This window comes from Ostrea edulis, chromosome 1, assembly GCF_947568905.1.
Source record: "Ostrea edulis chromosome 1, xbOstEdul1.1, whole genome shotgun sequence".
Taxonomy (NCBI): domain Eukaryota; kingdom Metazoa; phylum Mollusca; class Bivalvia; order Ostreida; family Ostreidae; genus Ostrea; species Ostrea edulis.
Window position 1 is genome coordinate 111,292,563 of NC_079164.1, and position 19,894 is coordinate 111,312,456.

Genomic DNA, 19,894 nt, shown 5'->3' on the forward strand with positions numbered 1-19,894 from the left:
TATTTGTTTGATGAAAGAAAGATAACAAAAAGATAACAAAGGCGCAGTCATTCACTCCAATGTTAAATACATAAACCACACTATTACATGTATTTACCTATTATACTAAATGTACATCGTCATAATGACTGACTTCATTTTGAAACATGAAAGAAAATATAAGACTTCCTGTCAAAACATGAAAGAAAATATAAATATCAACAATATTTGTAGATTCCCTTTAAATTTGATCGCCGAGCTGCGTAGCTCAGTCGGTTAACCTGTGGACTGTTAATGAGTAGATCGCGGATTTTAATTTTTTTGTTAAATTGCTTTCTACTAAAACAGTTTTCAATTTCAAAATCTTGTTGCACATATCCTCCATTTTTCATCCATATCCTGTGGTGTAGTAGTCCTCCTTAAAGATAAAATTATATGCATGTACACTATGTTTACATACACTTCAATGAAGAATGAGGAAGTAAATAACCTGACAAAATGAGTGCGGGATTTTTGTCTCCGTTGTTTGGATATGGCACCCTTTCATTAATGTGTCTCATTCTACCTCACTGCTTTGGTAAGTAATATCATTTAAAACATCTTACTTAATATTTGACTGCTATTTTTCCGGCGTGGCTTTAATTGAATGTGTTGTGATAATACAGATGACTAGAAAGTTGCAATACATATACTGTGTATGTAGACACTTAAAACACAGACACATTTCCTTGTAAATAAGTTATGACGTCTGTGTACTAATGAACTTTTGCGAAAAGGGCTGACTTACAGTCAACGGTTGACTTCGACTCTAGCATAATATACGGAAACCTTTCCGTGACATATCTGTATGCATGAATAAGTTATGAACCGATGCAATGTTCAATTTGTCCAAAATGATTTTTTTGTTTTAGAATTTTTGATATTTTCACTAGAAACGTTACATATATAATGGAAAAACGGGAAAAGAGAACAAAAATAATTGATATTAAATGAACTATTAATTATAAATGGTTAGAAACTAAAAAAGAGTATCCACTCACTCCTTAAATACGACGATTGTTGGCTTCAATACGTTTCTTCCTTTGTTATATTTACCTGATCGATACTTATGTCTATAAATACATTTATATTTACATTTCCTACTTTTTTCAGTGATAGCTCTTTGAAGCTTCAGGGTATATCATACTCATATATTTATGCACATCCTTATATGATATCGACATTCAATTTCTTGTAACGTGATCAGTCATTCTTGCGTATGAATATAATCACCGCTTCAAAAGTCAGGTACTTTCACGTGGCTTCTTGCTAACGCAATCTAGTGGCGGACTTGGAAGCCCTCCCCCTTTTTGTCACAAATTAAAAAAAAATAGAAGTAGTGTGAGTAAAATTCAAGATTGGCACCTAAAATGGCTTAGTATTTTGGCTAATACTTGACTTTAATATGTGCCCCCCTTTCGAAAACCCTGGACCCGCCTCTGCAATGACATCATAACAGAAAAAAAAACTATCAGCATATTTATACAGAGTTTATTTTGAAAACAGACAATATTTTTATCAATTAATAAAACAGAAACATTAAACATACCGTTTTGTTTCATTTTAAACAGGTTTAAATACGTCTGCAACTATGCCTAAGCTGCAACTTTTGCAACATGGCAAATTCATAAAATAACCTTGATATTGGAAGTGAAAAAATGGAGGCAGAGTTATAAGCCTATTTGATTTATGGGCAACTGCAATCACGGCTGACTTGGTATGGGTAAGACTGGTTTCGAGACTCGAAACATTATGTTCATGTCAGGGTACCGCTGAGAATGTTTATTAAAATCCTATATCAGAAATCTCTTAAGTAAACAAAAACTCTGGCAGTTCGTTTTTATTTTCTCTTACACACACTGAAGGTAAATAAAAGAAGCAACCTACCTGCACTTCGTCTAGATCTGTCATACTGTCTCGGAGCGTCTCGTACATCAGTGCATGGCTATAACTACCTGTCCTAACAATTATTTTTTTCCCCAAAAATTTGACTAAGAGCTTATCGTAAACTTCATCAATCTATCCTCCATCATTTCTCTCAGATCCTTTGATTTCTGTCGAAATTTGTGTTCAGCAATTGCATTTTCAACTTAGTAGGCTACGTCAACGCCACAGTTTCTCCATCGCTGATTGCAACTAAATCACATCACGAATGTAGTTTACTCCGCTCTACTTGTCTTCAATTCAGTTGACTTTACGCTCTAAATTACCTTTATTTCACACCTGGTTCGTGTTAAACTTCTAAATTAGATATTTATATCTTATATTCTCTAAGATATTGTTCCAAATTATTTATTCGATTGAAATCTAACGAACTATATTTTGTGTTGTACGATCATTCATTCGGTCATCTGCTACATAATGATGGCAGGATTCGCAGATCACTTCGAGGAGGCAAGGACAATTCAACAATCACATGGAAACCTGTATTTGACAAGAAAACGCAAGCCGATAGACAAACACAGCCTACTTAAGCTGGATCAGGAGTGAAGTGTTTTAATTGTGGAAAACATGGACATAAATCGTTTAACTGTAGTTACCAGGTCTTATCTAGTAAAACAGTTAGTGGAGCTGAGAACCAAGAATCAACACCAAAATACTCTCAAAATAGTGATTCTCAACGTGGTTAGTTTAATAATTCACGTGCGGGCAACGTTGGGAAGCCGGGGACGTGGTAAAGGTCAAGGGTCGGCTAGTCTTGAGAAACAAAGTGACTTACCATGTGTTGGTGGATCATCGGTTACTATTAAAACGAACATGTCAGTTGTGAAAGGATGTGTTGGTGATAAACTAGTGACCGTGCTGAGAGACACCTGATGTAGTGGTGCTGTAATTCGCAAAGACTTGGTAACGGAGGAACAACTATAAGATGCAAGTTAGCAGATGGTCGAGTTATAGTGGCTGACGTGGCAAAAGTTGAAGTGGATACTCCGTACTTTACCGGAACTGTCGATGTTTGGTGTTTTGATTTTCCTTCATACGACCTAATTCTCGGGAATATCCAAGGAGTAAGAAAGCCTCATGTATCAAATACGTCGTGGATTCTTTCTATGGAAAACATGGCAACAGTCGAAACTCGTGCGCAACGGAAAACAAAACAGTTACCTTACAAACCTCTGAAAATACCGGAAGCAATTTGGGATGTGTCACCAGAGGATATGATATGGGAACAGCGAAACGATGAGGCACTGAAAAAATTCTGGAACTTCGCAGAAAGTGAAAAATTAAAACATTACAGTGATGGCGGAACTTCAAAGATCTATGAACGGAAACAATTGTTATTTAGAGAATTTAGTAGTTCAAAAGTGTCAAATGCAAAAATTTAATCGATAACTCATGGTGCCACGAAGATAGAGGGATATGGCGATGAAAATCGCACACGAATCTCTAATGGCTGGTCAATTGGGCGTGAGGAAAACGACTGAAAGATTTATATCCGAGCTTTATTGGTCAGGAATTCAGGCGGATATTAGACGTTTCTGTACATCATGTGATGTGTGCCAAAGAACAGTTCAGAAGGGTAAAGTACCTGTCGTACCTCTTGGGAAAATGCCGTTGATTAGGGAGGCCTTTCATCGTGTTGAAATTGATATAGTTGGACCTCTCCAACCAATAACAGATAAAGGAAATCGATACATTTTGACACTTGTTGACTATGCCACTCGTTACCCAGAGGTCATTGCACTTCATGGTATTGAGACGGAACGCGTTGCCGAGGCGCTAGTTGATATCTTCAGTAGAGTGGGAGTTCCAAAAGAGATGCTCACAGACCCAGGTTCTCAATTCATTTCAGACGTGATGAAGGAAGTTAGCCGTCTCTTGTCCTTGAAACGAATCACGACCACGCCTTATCATCCTATGTGTAATGGACTTGTACAAAAGTTCAATGGAACACTGAAACAGATGCTTAAAAGGATGTGCTCTGAAAGACCTAAGGATTGGGATAGATACATCAACCCATTATTTTTCGCTTACAGAGAACTACCCCAAGAAAGCCTTGGTTTCGCACCGTTTGATTTCCTTCATGCGCATTCTGTACGTAGTCCCATGGTAATTCTGAAGGATTTGTGGACTAAAGATATTTCAAATGAGGAGGTCAAGTCAACTTATCAGTACGTATTGGATTTGATAGAACGTCTTCATGAAACTTCCACGATAGCTCACGAACATTTAGAAAAAGTCAGAAAGCATCAACGCAAGTACTACAACAAGAAAACAAGAAATCATCAATGGCACAGGGAGATAAAGTGCTAACTCCTCTTCCAATGAAGTGTAACAAACTTATCATGCAGTGGAAAGGAATCTACAGTGTTTTAAAGAAGACTGGCGATATGGACTATACAATTGATATGGGAGGTTGATTGATTGATTGATGTTTTTCGCCACACTCAACAATTTTTCAGTTATCTGATGGCGCCCAGTTTTTATTGGTGGAAGAGAGAACCCCGATACAATCTACCTGGGAAAAGACCACGGACCTTCCGAAAGTAAACTGGGAAACTTTCTCACTTACCGGCGCGAGCGGGATTCGAACCCGCGGCGACAGAGGTGAGAGGCCGTGTGATTTTGAGCGCAATGATCTAACCACTCAGCCACGGAGGCCCTTGCTATGGGAGGAATAGTGAAAACGTAGACGAAGATTACCTAAGTCGCCAGTGAGCAGTAAAATAGATATGTCAAGGTTAAAAATTTACTGTTTCTAATACTCAGTGATTGTTAGTTTTGAAAAAAAAGTGTACGACAATTTTTACTTAGGGTGAATTGCGTAATGATCACGAGTATGCCATATCAAATACGCCCTTGAAATTAAAACTACCCATAATTCTTTGCGAATAGCTCAGTGATACTCGAACAATAGCGACTGGGTCATTCCCAGCAGCGCCGTCATAAAAGACAGACGAGTACATTATCACAGCGGACTAACATCTGCATCCATTCAATAATTCAATGTTAGTTAGGGAACTTATGACTTGGGCACGGATAGCTGACCGTGGTGAGTACTTTTTGCATTATATGTGTAGTATATTTTGTGGTAAAATGTACTTTTAACTTTTGTTATGCAGTGTCACCTTGGCTGCCATTCACTGGGGACGTTACCTGTATGTGCTCTCATGTGTGATATTAGCAAGAGAGTGTTTGTATAGCATAAGAGTTTTCTATAGATATTTTTGACATGGCTTTTGTTATATACTACCTGTAAAACAAATGTTTATTCTGTTTTATTTCATTTTTGTTCTCGGGTGTTGCTTTTCTTTTAAATGGCTGGGCGGAAGTAAGTGACCGGAAGTTTGATCCGCCATATTACAAACTGCCATTTTTGTAAACATATCACTGACAAACGAAACAGAATGCAACAATGTTATATGTATTCACTAGTTTCTAGTTTCATTAATTGCCAGGATCATACGATTTATAAATCGATCAATGTTGTAACGTCATATCTGTGATGATGATGATGACAACGATGATGATCGTGATGGTTATTTCATCGTGATGATGTTGGTGACGATGATGATATCATGATGATGACGATGATGATAACAACGATGATGGTGATCATGATGGTGATTTCATCGTGATGATGATGATTGTGAAGATGACGATGGTGATGATATCAACGTGGATTGTCTCGGGCATCATATACCATTCCCAACTCTGGATATAAAGCCAGAAAGGACTGCATTGGGTGTGATATCTACGGTTTGATGTGACTTATGGTGAAACAAAAACGACCCATTCTATTGGCAATTTAATTTTCGTGGGTTTTCGTGTGCTTGATTTTTATGCATATATAATAGGTACTGTTTTCCTATTATCATTTTAGGTGTGTGATTGGTTTGTGATTGTCTGTGTGGTTTCTTTATTTATCAATTGCCTATATTTCTTCCTTTCTGTTGTAAATAAATCATTTTTTGGTTTGAATGAATGCTTCTTGTTTGTTATTTGGAATTTAGTCTCGCTCATCCCGTTCCGTAGTGACATTTTTGCTCTCAGGTGGTAACCAACAATTGTCATCAACCAGAACTGCACTGCAAATGGAACTTCCATCGTCATAGCTCACATTCCCTGCGATAACTTCCTTCCCAATACGGAGGTTGCATTGTCCAGCAAAGATAACGGCATCTAAAAACTTCAGGATATTCATCCCAATCAAGACTGAATCCCGTACAGCAGACTTTATGACTACCAGTTCGGATAGTCGCAGTTACCCCTCCAAATGAAGCCATACCTGTTCCATTTTCCGCACTGGGAATGTGCGTTTTTCTGCACCCAACAGTCTCAATTTGCGATTCCTCTGCAGCATTTGATGAGATCGTAGTTGCATTAGCCCCTGTCTCGTTTACACCACTGGTCTTAATATCAATCACATCAACCTGAATAAGCAATCCAGCTGAATACGATCTTGTATATGGTCGACGTTCTCGGGCAAGTCGTTCATTATTGGCTGCAATTTATGCTCTGACTGCTTGAACAGCAAATTTCAAGACGTGCATTCATTTTTGAAATGCCCAGTCTGTCCACACTGGAAACAACGAATATCTAACTCCTTGAATATCTTATCACGCTTTGCCATGTCTCTTTCTTGGCTTCTCTTGAGCTGCAACTCAATCTGCCTCAGCCGGGTGTCAAGTTGCTCCATGATGGAGCGAGTAGGTCTTGGCGTGTTTTTTTGGTGTGTCTAGCACCTCTCCATTTTCATCTGATGAAACTTCATCATGAGACTCATCTGTCGAATAATAACTCTCACATAATTTTCTCATAAAGGCCTCCTGGTTTAGATGTTGCTGTTTCTCGAAAGACGCACTAAAGAACGCCAGAGTCTTGTGAAGCCAACTTCTGCCCCCATTTTTTCCCCTGACCGGTTGCAAACGTATACTTTTACTGTTAGATATTACAAATAATAACAGGTGTGTCCCGTGCCTCTTCTAGCATTACCAGTTACCACTATGTGTCTATACTCCAGGATCAGCTCGCTGTAACACTTTGTTCGCAGTGAACAAAACAAATGTCAAACAATGTAAGTAATCGCAAAGAACACCATCAAAAAAGTCCTTTAACACAAGCTAAAAATATTACGAATTCATTTATGATTAGTTAATCAATAAGTTTATTAATCTTCGTTCTTTTACTCTAGTCTACGCTTTTATCCAAAACACGAAGTCTACTTTCGCAAACACCATGTACCATGCAAACCGTTTACTAAATTCCTCGTTCTAAGAATAGATCTATCGTATACCGAAATGAATTACTTCATAATTTAAAAAAAAGGAACGGTTTGATTTTTTTTGGATTATTCAATATTTTTGCCGACTTTTTACCTCCAGGAGCTCCCAGTCAGCACCCCGTACACTATCAAACACAAGATATTTTCAAATATATATCAAAATCAATATTTTAAAATTTTCTTATGAAACTGTGACTTTTTGCCTTGTGACATTTTGTCATACTTTCATAAAATTTCTAATTGTGACTTTTTGTCTTATTTTTTTTTTTTTTTTTTTATAAAACTGACTTTTTGTCCTGTGAAATTTTGTCCTACTTTCATAAAATTTCTTTTTGTGACTTTTAGTCCATGGTCGTCAATGTCCGTGACTTTTTGTCTGTGACTTTTTGTCCTGTGACTCTCTGTCCTACATTCATTTTGAATTTAGTGTTGTTTTTACACATTTATTGCATGATAGGGAGGGAGATATGAAGATTTATTCACCCAAGAAAAATAATATTCCCCGAGGGCAACGCCCGAGGGGAATATGATTTTTCGTGGGTGAATAAATCCTCATATCTCCCGAACATTCATGCAATAAATTGTTTATTATACCGAACTAAAACAAGACTCAAACGTGCATTTGAAATTGGAGTCCGCTCATCTATACATTGTATGTAGCTGAGATCGTCCTAACGGTAACACCGGTCCGTCAACGTATTACGGTAGAAGGTACAAACAACGAAATACAGTGATATGATAACCAGTTTTTGTATTTCCATTCTCCTTGAATGCTGATTTACTTGCTTGTTTTTGTATGAACCAAAACCATGCAATTCAACTGTGTATCAGAGACCCACACATTTTGTACCTTACGAACTATGAAAGTAGAATGACTCGGACTTATTGTGACGTCACAGTACACTTCGTCTACCTTGACGTTAAATTTAAGGGAAAATACACGAGGCTGCCCAAGGGGTAAATATGATATGGAGATATGATGTTTGAGAGGGAGATATGAAGTTTTGTCATCCCTGGCATGTGACCGTCTAGACCAATCAGATTAAGCGTTGCATAGAATTCTCATACTGAGGTATAATAATATTGTTTCGTATATGCATTCCTACGTACCATTTCAAAAACGTTAAGTAATGCTTTCTGATGAGAGAGACTATTTGTTCTACTATCTAAAAACATATATTATAAGACATGAATAATATAGTTTTTTTCTTGATGCCGGTATCATAGGAAAAATTGGACGGAAAACTTTTTCATCAATGCGCTACGCATAAAAGATTCATTTTTGAAATAAATAGGCCTCCGGTGCCCAGCACTGTCGGCGCGGTGTTCAGGGGTCCTGACTGGGCATTGGTATTTGGCTGTTGAACGGGTGCACGGTTGCCCTAGCCACATTAAGGGTCGCGTGCTCTGGCGCCTGTGGCTGCTCGGCAGGGAATGCATGATAGACCGGTGTAGCATGTTGCGTAAGGGGCGTCCCCAGGGGTGGAGATTGTACCGACTCCCTCTTGGGACTGGTCCAGTCGCGGTTGACAGGGCGCTGGACTCCAGCGTCCCCCATATATGGGTGTTGCAGCATCAAAAGCTTGATTTAGTGGCACGGATAATTTAGCTCTATTCCCTAAACTCTGAGTGGGTTCAGTGTGTAAACCCAACCTATGGACATCAACCCCTGAACCATACGAAGGTGAGGTCACACTATGGGAGACGGAGGGTAGGGGTGGATACAGGGTAAAACCTCTAGGCAGCGCCCCCTCCGGGTCACTGGGCCTGGGGGCATGCTCCATACTCATCCCTATCTCAGGGTACCTAACATCCTCCCACCCAGGAACACTTGGGGTCTCACAATCAACCGGAAGCCCCGACGAAACACAAGTAGATAGATAATCGCCATCCCTAGCGGGGTAGTGCTTGAGTGACAATAGGACCCTTCCCGGCCATGGGCAGACCCTGGTGCAAGTCGACATTCCAACCCCCTAACTCAAGGTCACTCTTGACTGAGGGAGAACGCTCCCCAGTCCTAGCAAAAGGCCCCCATAAAAGCATACTACCCCCACCCCTCACAGAGGTGATAGGGGTATCCAGGTCAAGCCCCCCTAGTAGGAACTCCAATATACTCCCCAGGTGGCACCACCCTCCCTGGCTGGATTGGCGAACTACTCCGGTGGGATGAGTCCACAACACCCCGTGGCTCATTCACCGCCCCTCCCTGTGACCTAACTACCAACTCATCAAAACGGACCTCCCTACGAGACCTGACAGAATATCCCTCCCCCAGGGGCTACTTCGATGCACTAGGGTAGCGGACGCTCTCAGAGCAGCCTCATACCTACTCTCTGGCATAGGGGTATCTGTGTAAGAAGGTGGGCCACATACCGGCACCACCACGCTCCGATCTTGGACAGTAAACCCCCTCACCCCATCTCACTACCCATGGGGCTACTCCCACCCCCTCCCTGGGTTGAGGGATCTACTGGGGTAAGGATCGTGTCCGGACTGTCGCTGAGACCGAGAGCAGAAACTGCCTCGCTAAAGGACCAGTCGATAATGCACAAATATACAAGGCAAATTAATGAGTAAAATCAGAGTACAAAATAAACAATACAATCATAAAGATTATAAAAGGAATCTAATTCAAATAGAAAAAAACCCGATACCGAGCACGTGGTGCTACAGTCGACCAAAATGGCGGAGTCTACACGACTCGAACCCTCAGAAAAAATTTTGACAGGTCGCCGCCAAATCCTCAGGCCTCGAGTTGGGCGCCAATGTCGTATTTATTAAGTAATACGATTATACAAGTATCAATCAAGTTTTTCTCCTGAGGGAGGCTCACTTCTGGTGTCTGTAGACTGTCGGAACTGTGCTAGTCTAGTGCTGCAATTCGTCCGCACTGCTCCAGGTATCGCATCTGTCTGTCACATGTAGCTAGGCCGTGCGCAAAACCCGCGGATGGCCTACGTTATCCCGGTAGCTGGGCGAGGCGTTTTCAGAACGGCTCACCCCCAACTACTACAATATGTATGTTTTAAAGGAGTTGCTTTCCTATGAATTTCGGTGTGTCAAGAAGCCCTCATCATCTTCTTCATGGCATGACATTATTTTATGAGCACACTTGGATTTTATCAAATTTGTAACCTTTTTCTTCTTCCCTTCTGTCCACTTTTTCTTGCCAATGGCATAAAAGCTACGTCTTGGTTTTTGGAATTATAAAATGAAAATATATATTCATACAGGAAATAAAAACTACTGTATTTGGAACAGGCATGGGTTGGTTGTTTGTTTTGTGTCCCATCGAAAATTTTCCACTCATAGTGAAACGTCACCGGTTGTAGGTTAAGCACCACAAATTTAAACCTATGCATAGCGCTTACGGCCGTAGTAGTGAGGCTTCTTCAATATGCCAACGCCTGTCACGACATGGGACCTCCGTTTTAAAGTCAGATTCTCACTTCAAAATCCCGAGCGTTTGGCAAAGGAGCAATCACCACCTATGTTTACATCTTAGGTTTGACACGGCCATAAGCGGGGCTTGAACTCACGATCTCCCGGTTATGAGACCAGTCACAATTACTCAAAAATGTAATCGATCAATAATCAACAACTTCAAGGAATTTTGTGTAATCGATTACTGATTGAGTAAAGTCAATTTTGCCATGTAATCGATTGTAATAGATTACTTTAGAGGATGTGATTGATTAGTTACTTTGAATTTTTTTTATGTGTACATGTATGTAGAAATAAAAATGTTGACTATCGTATGTTAATAACTTTAATATTCAACATGTACAAAACTCATGTGCATTGCATCAAATCTTCAATTTATATTTCAATGATTGATTTTTATTTAATTACTTTGAGAGCTTGTAATTGTTAAAACAACGAGTATTTTTAACCATGCACTTGTCCTCCTATATTATACTGTTCTCTTATTCCAAGTTACTCTTGTAAATCAAATCTCAGTTGAACTGAAATAAAAAATTGGAGTAATATTACATATATATACCGGTATATTATAGACGCATACATTGGGTCAAATGCTGTCTGACGTGTGTAATACCGATTGTTAAGCCATTCTTGGCACACTGATTTTGACTGCGGATAACTCCGTTTACCTGATAAAGATATAAGGCTCACGGCGGGTGTGACCGGTCAACAGGGGATGCTTACTCCTCCTAGGCACCTGATCCCACCTCTGGTGTGTCCAGGGGTCCGTGTTTGCCCAACTATCTACTTTGTATTGCTTATGGGATTTGTGAGATTGATCAGTGTTCGTTATCTTCACCTTGCATACAGATAAACATGACACATTGTTAGAGTCAAGATCAAAAGTTCAATGTCTGATAAAAAAAATTAATTCATAGTTTTCATCAAGACCCCCCCCCCCTCCCATTAAAACTTAATATGATGAATGTTAACCCAAATATATTATCATGCAATAACACAATAGTACTAAATATAATTATATTCATTTTCTAATTCTTATTTTAAATGTCACTTCAAATGTTCATTAAAATGTAATAAATGTTATTTCTAAATTTTCAATGAGTCACTTCAGTCCTATTCACCTTCTTCCTGTTGAAGTGCTGCAATTATTCATGTATTATAATAAAATCAATATTCGATGAGTGACCGAAACTTGTGGGAGTTTTTACCCCTTTCTCCCAAACTATTTGAATTAAGATTTACATCAGACATTGAGCTTTTCATCTTGTTCCTTAACTTGCTGTAAGAAGTTTTCAAACACAAAAATTCCAGGAAATTACAAAATAACAATGGTTATTTTTTTTTAATCTTTACCTTCGTTATTCTTTCGACAGACTAAACGGTTAGTCGAACAAAAATGCTTTTGGTATAGACACAGCCACTTCATCACCAAATACACGATACCACTTTATATTTATATTACAAATCGCATTTTCCTCTATGAACCAACCAATTTCAGCACTCGACACAATCCCTTCATATTGACTATGAACTGATTATGAACTAGCTTAAAGAGCGTAATGATTTGGAAAAAAATACAACATGTGTTACACAGATCTGGCAAGTCACACCTCGAATTAAGATTGTGAACTTACGTGGATTATCATCCCGATGTTGTGGTCTCCTAGCTCCAAATTACAGTGCACATCATGTAATGTTGATAAAAGGCAGGGTGAGACGAAGTGTTACGTCATGTCTATATGTTGACGTACGTCACAATGCGATTGTGACAGAGGCTAGGAGTTCGTTTTATGCAACAAAATAGAAGTAATGCAAACAAACGGTGTTTTAGTAAATGAATATAAATATAAGAAATGAACATCATTTTTGAGCTGTTCATGGTCAATATGAACGGATTTGGATTTGAGGCAAATTCTCTGTGAATCGCTAGCGCGATTCACAAAATTTGCTTCAAATCCAAATCCGTTCATACTGATCATGAACAGCTAAAAATTAATGTTCATTTCTGAAGTGAAGTCAGCACGCATTTGTTCAAGTGTAAAGCTTGACACATAAAGCACATGGTATTGACACAGCCAATTCATCACCAAATGCACGATACCATTTTGTGAAGTTAACACACAATTGATAAAGTGTGAAGCTTGACACCTAAACACATTAAATTTATCCAATATACATGTTGATAAATTTTCATTTTTAACATAACGTGTCCACCTTCATGATTATGTTCATTATTGGCACACTTTTTTATGCATTGCTTTTTTGTTATTTAATCTTCCAAAGCTGCAATCTACATATATTATTTCTATTTTTTTAAAAACATACTTTACCTGACATTTGTATAATCGATATTCAAATTTAATATTAAAGGTTAAAAATGTCCTGCTAATTTTTGTAATTGTTACAAAAGCATGTTGTTATGTTGTTTCCCCATTTTGAATTCTGTTATTAAATATACAATGTTCAAATAATTGACATGAAATTGGTGTAAAGTAAATGTATACTATGTTCAAATAATAGACATGAAATGGGTGTGTGAATTATGCGTTAAATTTAGAAATATTAACTGAAATGAAGATGCGCAAGTAAATTATAACACTGGTATATCAAAAATTGAAATAGGTGGATAGGTTGAAACGTGAAGGTGATGTTATCTATATAAACATGGTTTGAAATCTAGTTCATAGTTATCCCCTCACAATTCATTGCGAGAGGGGATATAGCGGGTGAGTGTATGTCAAACACTGATCTTGTAGACATCTTCAGGTCATAATGTTTGCTCGATTGATTTGATACTTCATATGTAGCTTTGTTATCAAGAGGAGAAACCCTATTGATTTTGGAGTCAAAAGTCAAGGTCACTACGGGACATAATAGAAAAAGCTTGTAGACACTACAATCCACTTTTTTGTCCATTTGAATTCCTACTTCACATGTAGCTTACTTATCAAGAGAAGAAAAACCCTGCTATTAATTTTGACGTCAAAAGGTGAATGTAACTATGGAATTTCTTAGAAAAAGCTTGTGTAGACGCTTGTTCCGAGGGGATATGCCCCGCCTTGTGGAGTTCTCTTTTTTTATTGTGGAATAATTTGATTAGTATCAATATGACGCGATTGAAAAAAGTGAATATAAAGAAGATCTATCGATTTACTTTCTGTAAAGCCAAAGATGAACTTTACATATTTTAAATTAGAGAAAAGGGCAGCCAGAATTATATTGAAGGTGAAAGTAACTCAGACTTCTACAGCTGATATTTTAGTGTTCTTAAATGGATGCCTGTTCATGATTATTTTGTATATAGAAAACTAGTGCTTGCTTTTAAGGTTCTGAATAACATGAGACCAGAATATATGAACGATTTTAGTTTTCTCAGCCAAGTTAGTTCCAGAACAACAAGAAGTAGCGATAGTGGCATTTTATATTTACCAAAAGTTCGAACTGAATATCATAAACGGTCTTTTAAGGTATCCTCCACAATTTTATGGAATCAGTTGCCTGAGTCTGTCAGAAGCTGTGGTTCTCTTACATTTTTTAAATCAGCATATTTGCAGCATTATTACTCAAATAAGTGATATATAGATATGATGTATATGTTTATTTCCCCCCCCCCCCCCCCAGTGATATCGAGTGTATATTTTATGTATATATTTTATATCATGTTATCTATTTTTCTATTCTCTCATTTATCTGTCTGTGAATATGTTTTATACAGGACCTCAATGTAAACTAGTCATTTGTACTAATTGTGCTATCCTGTCTAAATAATGAATTTATTATTATTACATATTCACTTTAGGTAAATTTAATACAAAATATGAACTTGCTTTTGAATCACCTTTAATGAAATTTACAACTGCAGTAACGTTTTGTAAAGACATTTTTTCAAGCGGTGACAACCTGGAATTTTACGAGGACTGTTTACTGAAATACATATGATTAGAACAAGTGTTAGATAAAGGTTGCCATTCTATGTCAAGCACGAATGTAAAATGGTTTGCGGTCCACAACATGCAACACACAATGGACACTAATCGTGTTTTCAATTGTTGTGTACTTCAAACAAACAATTGACAATGACAGGTATATGCTACATGCATTTCCGAACGTACAAATGATGAAGGAGGGGAAGGGGCATGGTTTTACTGTCAGTGTTCCTCGTCCCCACATTTTATTTTTCTGTGAAAGATCTTTTCATATAAAGAAATGTATATTTTTTTTGGCGAGATGCCTCTTCATTATTTCTAACAGGAGCAATATTAATAGTGAAGATTTTTATTAAAGATCATGGAGACCGATATAGCCTCTCCACATCTGGAATATAATGATACCAAATATATATAGTATATAGTCCGTATATGAGTTTACAGCATTTAATATGTAGGTGGTTTCATTATGGAAATTTCACTGGCTGACTCCCTAAGCTAAACTTGTTGATACTAGACTGGTTCTGCCTATTCCGCAATATCTTTGTTAAGGGACCAGTCAAGCTTAGTTGATAAATAACAGAGCGGTTTCAATAATACCGTTTGAAAATTACTTTTGTAACTTTTAAGTGCCTAGCTTGGGATTATCATTGAGCTTATACATTTACGTGTTGTAAATATGTTATGTGTATTGCGAGTTACTTCTGTTACGTTTTTTTCATATCTTATGCTTTTTTGCTTAGGTTATTTGCATTTTCATATAAAGAGCCATTTTATGAAATTTAAACAAAATCAATGTGTATTATTTCTCATTCAGACCCAAGACAAACAGATGAGTTTCCTTTGCAATATTTTTGTTTTCAATATTTTTTATTTCTAGCTAACATACATTTGATATTTGGGGTAATGTCTGCGCAGAGACCCCCGAATAATCATCATCTAGGGTACCAGGGGCTCCCTGGATTGGATATATATATATATATATATATATATATATATATATATATATATATATAATCCAAATAGAAAGAGTTGATATCACACAGTCAAAATAATTCAATAAAAAAGCAGGAAAACATACAGTTCCAAAATATATTTTGGAACTGTATATTTTCCTGTTTTTTTATTGAATTATATATATATATATATATATATATATATATATATATATATATACTGTACATATATGTGTTAATTATACATGTATGCATATGTTAGAAATATATCTACATGATATCAAACATAGTATAGTTGATAAGATTGTTTTCCTTTTACACTTAAAGATTTACATGATCTTAATCACTACATAGCAATATTTTTCAATTGAAAAAAAAGTAGCATGAAATAATATCGTTCATTGTAAAGATAAAATGACGAAATATCAGTGGAAATCATCGTCGCATTAATTGCTTTAAATTATAATGATAGCAATAAAAAGACGTAATACATATAAAGAAATGATTTATCCATATTGTTGCAGAGGAGACACAATCACAAACAGTTCACCACTAACCTAACAACAAGTACTGAGGAACAGGTCACCCTCGAGTACTGGTGGAATGCTATTGTTGGAAACTAAATACCAAATGCATAGCACAGATTATTGCAATACATTTGTATTATAAGATAAAGCATTAAAGTAACAAAGAAAGTCTCAAATTTTGTGATCTAGGAAATCGTATTTTAATTTCTTTAATGTTAAGTATGTTCTATAACAGTCTAATTTAACCTGTATTAACAGATTATTCACACTTTCAGTTTTGTTTTCAAGTCTTAATATCATTTTACTTTGTAAATTCTCAAAGCAATATATGAAATCACAAAGTTAAATGTATGTACCTAGAACAATATGTTTCCATCGAATGTCACTTTTGAGCACTGTCTTATATTTTGACCTTCACAAATTAAATGTGCATTGTTTTAAATGACATTAGCAAAAAATGTACAGTTTCAATGAACATCTTTTTCCATTTGCTAAGTAGATAATTGTTGTATAAAAGATTGTGCAAAAGTTTATAGTTAAATTCAGCAACACTTTTATCAACAACTTTACATACATTATTTCTATAAATATTAGTCCAGTCTGATTTTTCCAACATAAAAGTCTTTTCCCACATACTTTCCATGCAAGGTGAAGATAACGAACAGTGATCGATCTCATAACTCCTATAAGCAATATAACCCTTGGACCCTTGGACACACCAGAGGTGGGATCAGGTGCCTAGGAGAAGTAAGCATCCCCTGTTGACCGGTCACACCCGCCGTGAGCCCTATATCCTGATCAGGTAAACGGAGTTATCCGCAGTCAAAATCAGTGTGCCAAGAACGGCTTAACAATAGGTATGAAACACGTCAGACAGCATTTGACCTAATGCGAGGTCGTATTGACGAACTAGATCGTTATATATATGATCTTTGAAACTGATCATCAACAAAAATGTCGTAAAAGAATTTTCAAGATTTGCCAATTATAGATTCAATTTTTCCATTTTTAAATAAAAACATGTTTTCTTTTTCTGCATGATATTTTGTCTTATGACTTATTTTATTAAAAATATTTCTTAGTATTTTATATTCACATAACCAGTTATGTTTGTTTTTAAGATTTGAAAAATCAGTAATATCCTTGAATCCCATTTCATTAAACAGATCATCTACTTTTAAAATACCACTTTTCATCCAATTTGTAAAACAAAGTGTCTCATTTTTATAAGTAAATCTTTTATTTTTCCAAATATTTTGGGAAAATTGTAATGTTGTTGATTTGCCCTAAGCTTCATTGAAATATGTAATAATTTCTCTATAAAAATAGGGTATGTTTTTATGTAACATTCCACTTTTACTCAAAAATGAGTCGTTTGTCTTTAATAGATAGTAAATATCATACTTATTCCTTTGACAGAAACTCTGTAAAAAGTCTTTTAATGTATGGTTACATGATATTATTTTTGGGATCCATGATGCTTTAAGCGCTTTGATATTTGTATTCCTCCTTTTAGTTTATCTCCTATCAGGGTGTTTCCTTTAATCCTGTCTTTCTTATTCCAAATGAAATTGAATATTATCTTATTTATTTCTTTGATAAATTCGTCGTTGGTAATAAAGTTGCTGCATATACTAATTTTGATATTGCCAAAGAGTTTATTATGCAGCATTTTCCAAATATTTTAAGTTTTCTGGTTCTCCATGAATCTAATATATTTTCTATATCTCTTCGATACCGTATCGAGGTTTTTTTCAAAACACTCTTCTTTACTATGACCAATGTGGATACCTAATGATTTAATTGAATTTTCATTTACTTTCAGATTAAGAATTTCTTTTGTTATTCCTTTAAGCTATCCTAATAATAAACATTCTGTTTTATCTTTATTTAGTTTTAATCCTGAATGTTTACAGAAAATATCAATTGTGTTTAATGCTATTTGTAATGATTTTTCATTCTTAATAGTAATCGTACATTCGTCAGCATGCTGAACTATTTCTATTTCTTGTTTCACTACTTTAAACCCATTTATATCTTTATTTGATCTAATATTACAGGCAAAGGCTTCTGCTACAAAAATCAAAAGCAGGACAGACAATGGACAACCTTGTCTGATCCTCTATTCATTTTACACTTTTTAGAAATCCATCCATTATTTTTCACTCTAAAGATAGGGTCTTTGTACATAATTTTTATCCATTGCATGCAAGGTGAAGATAACGAACAGTGATCAATCTCATAACTCCTATAAGCAATACAAAATAGATAGTTGGGCAAACACGGACCCCTGGACACACCAGAGGTGGGATCAGGTGCCTAGGAGAAGTAAGCATCCCCTGTTCACCGGTCACACCCGCCGTGAGCCCTATATCCTGATCAGGTAAACGGAGTTATCCGCAGTCAAAATCAGTGTGCCAAGAACGGCTTAACAATCGTGCACCAAACGTGCATGAAACGTGCACCAAAATTAAACTTCTTCAGTGTTTTAAACAAAAAATTTCACTCCATCAAGTCAAAAGCGTTCTCAAAATCACAGAATAACAAAATTTGTGGGTCATTTGAGTTTTCATAAAATTCATGTATATCAAGGATAGTCCTTTCACTAAATCCAATAAATCTGCCTTTAATATAAGCAGTTTGGTCTTCCTTGATTAAATTATTAACTACTTTTTGTAGCCTTCTAGCTAACACGAATGCTAAAATTTTGTAATCTGAATTTGTTAAGCTAATCGATCGATAATTTTTTTTATCTGATCTCTTTCTCCCTTTTTATGCAGTAATGATAAAAGTGAGAGCCTCTGTGTAAAGGGCATATTACCAGTTTCAAAAGTGTATTCAAGGGTTGCATAAAAAATGTCTTTAATTTCATTCGAAAAGGTTTTATAGAATTTGTTAGGAATTTCATCCATCCCGGGTGATTTATTTTCTTTGAGGAGTAAGCATTTCATCGCAAAAAGATCCGTTTTCATCTAATTTTTGTTCCATATTTAATTCTTTTAAATAATTTTGTATTTCATTATCATCAATGTGCTTTAATTTGATTCATATAGTTTGTCATAAAATGAAAATATTTCATTTAAAATATCATTATCATTATAAACACTTTTTGTTTGTTCTGTTACCTTACTAATCACATTGTCTGATTTGTGGTAATTTTCTACTCTGAGAAAATAAGACGTATTTCTTCCCCTCTCTTCTATCCATTTTACTCTAGATCTGATCTGTGCTCCCTTGCTCTTTGTCATACAGATGAGTTTTGTTTTCTTTTTTTCTTTCATGTTAATTTCATTTGCAGGTTTATCTTCTATATCTTATATTTTTTTTCTAGATCCATGACAGACTTTTTGTAACTTGTTGACAGTGATTTTGAATATGAAATACTGAAGCTAGGAATTTCTTGTTTAAGTTGTTCCCAAAAATCATGTACATTTACCGTATTGAAATTTGCTAGTTTAACATTTTATTTATGAATTAAATCATTAATAATCATTTTATATTTCTTATCGTTCAAAAGACTCGTATTAAGTTTCCAATAACCTTGACCTCTTTCATTTTCAATTACAATACCAGAAAGTTTAATAACTTTGTGGTCACTTAACCTGATTCCATCAGAATGAGTTCCTGGCACTTGTTGTACACGTATTTTGTGAACTTTAGCTAACATGATTTGACTTAAAAAGATATAATTTCAATGTTATTTATTACAATTGTTTTGATTGGACAAAAATGAAATTGAACAAGAGTTTATACATCAATAAATCCGAAAACGCGATGTATTCATACACGCCTGAAAAC

The 19,894-nt window shown here is 36.1% G+C and overlaps 1 protein-coding gene across 1 annotated transcript in view; it reads left to right on the forward strand.

The window, feature by feature from the left end:
- The first annotated feature begins 430 nt into the window (after positions 1-430).
- LOC130048680 (hemicentin-1-like) overlaps positions 431-19,894 on the forward strand; it is an 87,190-nt gene continuing 67,726 nt past the window's right edge. The window contains exon 1 of the mRNA XM_056145695.1: positions 431-556. Within this exon, the coding sequence (XP_056001670.1) occupies positions 478-556 (79 nt within the window). The 5' untranslated portion in view covers positions 431-477. The remainder of the gene's footprint in view (positions 557-19,894) is intronic.